At 44.3% G+C, this 4,817-nt stretch overlaps 1 protein-coding gene across 1 annotated transcript; it reads right to left on the bottom strand.

Annotated features, from left to right (window-relative positions):
• Window positions 1-375: 375 nt before the first annotated feature.
• Window positions 376-807, bottom strand: LOC147420047 (uncharacterized). Its single transcript, XM_086505077.1, has one exon. It carries the CDS (start codon window positions 805-807, stop codon window positions 376-378), a length of 432 nt encoding a protein of 143 aa, XP_086361203.1.
• Between the last annotated feature and the right edge of the window lie 4,010 nt (window positions 808-4,817).

Raw genomic sequence — 4,817 nt, 5'->3', positions numbered from 1 at the left:
AAAAAACCGAAAAAATATTGTGGAGTAGCCTATGGCCCTAAGACCATAACTAGTCATGTATGACATACTGTTAAAGAATATATTTTTGTGCCAAAGAATCTATATTAACATGCCACATTTTCATCAATACATGCTTTAAAACTTTAAAACACATATGGTACACAAGAAATTGATACCACCATCCCAGATCCCTACCCGCTTCACACACTTCCACCACCTAGATCCTCTCTCTCTTTCTATCTCTCACACATACACGGTCAGGGGGCACACTGCCAACGCACACTGGAGACGAGACAAGATGAGAAGAAATAAGTGGACATAAACGGCACAAAAAAACAATTTGGCAATGATGGCTATCCCTGCTTCAAAACAATCTCAATACACAATCTTCGAGAGACACACTCTCTCTGCCATTTTTCTACCTACTGAGCACCCACTGTTCCACTTTACTGATACATGACCCAAGCGGCTTTCAAAGCATGAGATGAAGCCTTCGTTGGCTTCTCTTTGACATACACCCCCTTTTTCAGCCCAGATCGCTACTGCTGCTGGAAGCCCATCCCCTTGAGCTCTTGATCTAGCCCCTAAAGCCACCTCCTCCTCTTGGTTGGCCTTCTTCAACTCCTCCCCCTTGCTATTGACGCCCCCAATCTGTAGTTGCAGCAGATCTTGGTCTTTCTCTTCACCTTGACCTCCTTTTTCGGCTACCGCATGTGACACCCCACCATGCTCGCCTGCCCTTAAGCTAGCGCTCTCAACAACTTCTCCCAATTTAGCTCTGATCCTCCGGCCTGTGCTCTGATGCATGGTTTTTAGGACCCCTTCTGAAGATGCAATAAAGGCACAGTCAGTTGTTGGGGAGATGAGGATACTTTAGTCCAAGGGATCTCGAAAGAGAAGAAAAATCTACTTCACAAGCACCAAAGAGTAAAAAGTGCCATGGACAGAAGATACGTGGGAACGAGCTCTTATGCATGCCTACAACCTATATCTTACAGAATAGCCCATTCTAGGTGTGAATTTCTAGTGAAATTTACACGAGGATGTTTGTGTGAACTCACAGCACAGCATACTCCGTTTTCACTTTTTTACCCATAGTAAATATTTTTTACCTACAGTAAATATTTTTCACCTACATGGTAAATACAAATCACTTTTTACCTACAGTAACTTTTTTTACCCATGGTAAATATTTTTTACTGCACCATAAGTATTTGGTAGGTAACAGTTCACTGTTACTAGAAGCAGTGATTGGGCATCAACAATGCAGTTACAGGAGGAGAAAAAGGGAAAATCTTATGGTAAAGGTGAGTCAACAGGGATAAAGACTTTTGGGTTGAAAAGAGACATGCTGATTTTTTCAAAGAACACATGTCAAAAGAAGCCATGGTTGAGGATTTTTTGAGAATTTGATATTCAAGAGGACCCCCCTGACATGTGCTGAACCTCCAGTTTCAACAGCCACCTACCTGCTCTTAAATGCTGGTCAAGGCCTTATCCCCATGTGTCACAATCAGAAAAATCAGCATTTACCCTCCCCTCTCACATCACTCTAGAGAATATCTTGATGGTGACATATCAGGTGACCTCAATCTGTTGACCACCTTAAGCAAAAAGTAACCCCAATCAGCGGATTTAAGCATGTTTATCCCTAATCCTAAACCCTCTCAAAAACCTATATAAGGAGGCCTTCTCTCACTCAAAACCAACACTTCACCCACTTCACCAAGCAACGAAGCTATGACGACATTGCTCACAACGAGGAGCTATGGATGAAGCTCTACTCTCTCTCCCTCTCTCTCTCTGCCGCTAGTATGCTACATTACTAGCCCTAAAACCTAAATAAGGAGCCTTCTCTCATGCTCCATGGCCACCATCCTCGCCATCACTCTCTAAGGTATTGATGTGTTGCTAGTAGGATCATACCTACTTGCTGGGTTGATTGTTTTTGACAAGGGATTATGCCATCCTTGGCTTGCTTCTCTATATCCTTGTTATGTATGATCAGATGCCGTTGTATTGTTAAGCTGATGTCTTGTGTATATATATGCTACATAAGGTCCCTAAGCTTCATTTATATGTGTTTTGCCATATGTCTCACTTGCCTATGTGCACTATGTGTGAGGTCCCTAAACCTCTTAATTTAGGGTGGTGCCCCCTTTGTTTTTTTCTTTGCTTGTTTGCATGAGGTGTGGTTTGTGGAGTGTGCACGAGTACAGAGGCCACCCGATTGCACTGCTCTTTTTCCCACTCATCATTTTGGTGCCCCCACGGAGGAGGGCTACACAGACCTTCAGTTCACAAGCAATGAAGATGTGCAATCTACAACATGGACGAATGGCGTGAGGAGTTTGCAAATTGGAGAACAGAAGAGGAGGAGGCTTTAGAGGCCTTAAAAGCTTTCATCGAGGTCTTGTTACCAGGTTGCAGTGTCATTGAAATTCAAGAAGTAAGTTCTTCTACATGCCTTGTTCGTGATCGTCGCCAACGAAGGAGAGTAAGAAGAAGAGCTTGATATACCTCTCCTCTCAACCTATGAGTGCTCCAGAAACCTCCAACGCACACGAGCTTGAAATATTCTACATCAACATACACGAAGGTACTGTGACACACATTAAGGGAAGAGAAAACATCACCAGACGTCTCTTTCCTGAGGAGCCGACTAAGAGGAGGAAGATCACCTCTACACCTAAGTGGCCCAAGGCCGCAGCGCGTGCTCAAGCGTAAGGTAACATTTGGCTTAATCTCATTAATAAGGGATTACATGACCACTACAGGCAAGAAAAAGGCTAGTGAGCAACCAACTTCAACCTCCAACTTGCAACCACGACTCTCACCCCTAAATCCTCCTGAAGCAAAGAGGCGAAGGCTTGCCTACAAGATTGCCACCCGTCTGCGAGTGCTCCCAGTGCACTTTGTGAATCCAGACACCACCAATCCCAAGCCAACCTCCTGTCCGCGTAAAGATCACTTTGGATATTGTCCAAAGTGCTTTGGAGACCGGGTGAAAAGCCTCCCTGCCCTACCTTTGCTGCTCATTTTCAAGAAGTTATCTCGATCTAAGGAAACTATCTTAGTTGATGATGTGTTGCACATTAATGGTGTCACTTTCATTCGTCATGCTGATTATGGTAATAGCATCCAATTGTTGTTTGCTAAAAGGCTCAGCATTGTACAAAGTGTTGCCATCACGCCTTACGTCTTCACAGATGCATCAGGAAGAGTCGAAGTGATCCGAGGTGCTGACCTTCTGTGGCTGATCAGGCTCATTGGTCCTAAGGTGGTGCAACTAAGCTAGGCTCTTGTGTGTAAGTATGGATGCCAATAATGAGAATGATGATCCCCGCATGTTTCCTTTCCATTTTGTGCGTCATATCCGTGTGAATATTTGTATTGATAGAAAAATCTTTTATCAGCAAAGAATAGCCTTGTTGTTTGGAGCCGAGAGACTTGGGGAAATCTTGCGCTCTCCTCATCCTGTCATTCTACCCTTACTAGACTATTACCATTCCTTTGATGTGTCGATCTTCATCCTATTTTGAGCTAAGTTGTGCTAAAGCTCCAAATTGTAATTACCATACTCTATTTTTAAATAAATTGGAGCTGTTTGTGTAATTGTTTACTCTCTCACTTATGGCCTTCCCTAATTTTTATGGTAAGCCTGGGGAGGTTGCTCCAGACTTTTTGGATAATTTGGAAATGGCCTTTCTGGTATCAGGAAGGGATGACGAAGCTACTAAGTTAAGGGCCTTTCCTTTGGTCTTGAGGGAAGGTGCAAAATTATGGTATCAAACTTTGGCACCTGAAGAAAGAAGAGACTGGGAGTCCTTAAAGATGGCCTTCATCGAAGAATTTCTCCGCCATGAGCCTCCAGAGGAGATATGGAGACAGCTCTTAGAGCTACGCCAAACATCACCCAATGACTATAGAAGCTATGAAGGAAAGTTTTCCAACCTGTGGGAGAAATGGTGTGCATCACTAGGTGAAGGAGAAAAGGCGCCAGAATGCCTAAAGAAGGACTGTTTCCTGGCAGGGCTTTACCCCATCCTTCGAGAAAAGGTAAAAGGTAAATTCCCAGATACCTTTGATAAAGCTATGACTTATGCAAGGGAGAAGGATAGGAAGTTAAAATTCCAAGCTCAACTACAAGGGGGAATGGAGCCTCCACCGCTAGCTCAACCTACGGCAAGGGTAGTAGCAGGGACAGGAGCAACAGACCAAGAGTCCTCTCAACAAGAATTACTTCAACAAATCACCAATCAACTAGAGAGCCTGTCCATCAATCTAGTTCAAGGTGTAAGGGCTCCCCAGCCAGGAAATGAACGAAATAGACAAGAAGGACAAAGGCAAGCACGTGAGTACATTTGCTACAACTGTGGAGAGGTAGGTCACGGCATGTATTATTGCCCCCATCCACGACGCTACCAAGGAAATGGTAATCAAAGACGGCCTCCTCGCCAGCAAGTCACTCCTCCTTGAGCTACGCCACTAAATGGACAAAATGCACACGTGGCTCCACCAATCCAAATATTGAGACCCCCTCCTCCACCACCACAAGCACCAGCAAAGATCCCTCCACTACCATCGGGAGGGGAGGACAGGGCTGTCTCTGTCATAAGTCTTGACAATGGTAAGGATAAAGGGAAAGAAAAAATTGGAGGAAGCTGTTGCCATGCCAATAAAGAGAGTTAGGAGACAAAGAACTGATGAAATGGAAGCTTCAGAGCCGGATAAAGGGAATGAGGGTTCCTCCCAAGTGATAGGAGACAAGAAAAGGAAGAGTAGGTCAAGGAGGCACATAGGAGTAGAAGACTTTC

Source organism: Adiantum capillus-veneris, chromosome 28 (assembly GCF_014529385.1).
Source record: "Adiantum capillus-veneris isolate H3 chromosome 28, ASM1452938v2, whole genome shotgun sequence".
Lineage (NCBI taxonomy): Eukaryota > Viridiplantae > Streptophyta > Polypodiopsida > Polypodiales > Pteridaceae > Adiantum > Adiantum capillus-veneris.
Note: the sequence above shows the minus strand (reverse complement) of the source record. Positions and strands in the feature narration are given on the sequence as shown.

Excerpts from the sequence above, each read along its gene's own strand:
- LOC147420047 (XM_086505077.1), bottom strand. The coding sequence starts at position 807 with ATGCATCAGAGCACAGGCCGGAGGATCAGAGCTAAATTGGGAGAAGTT.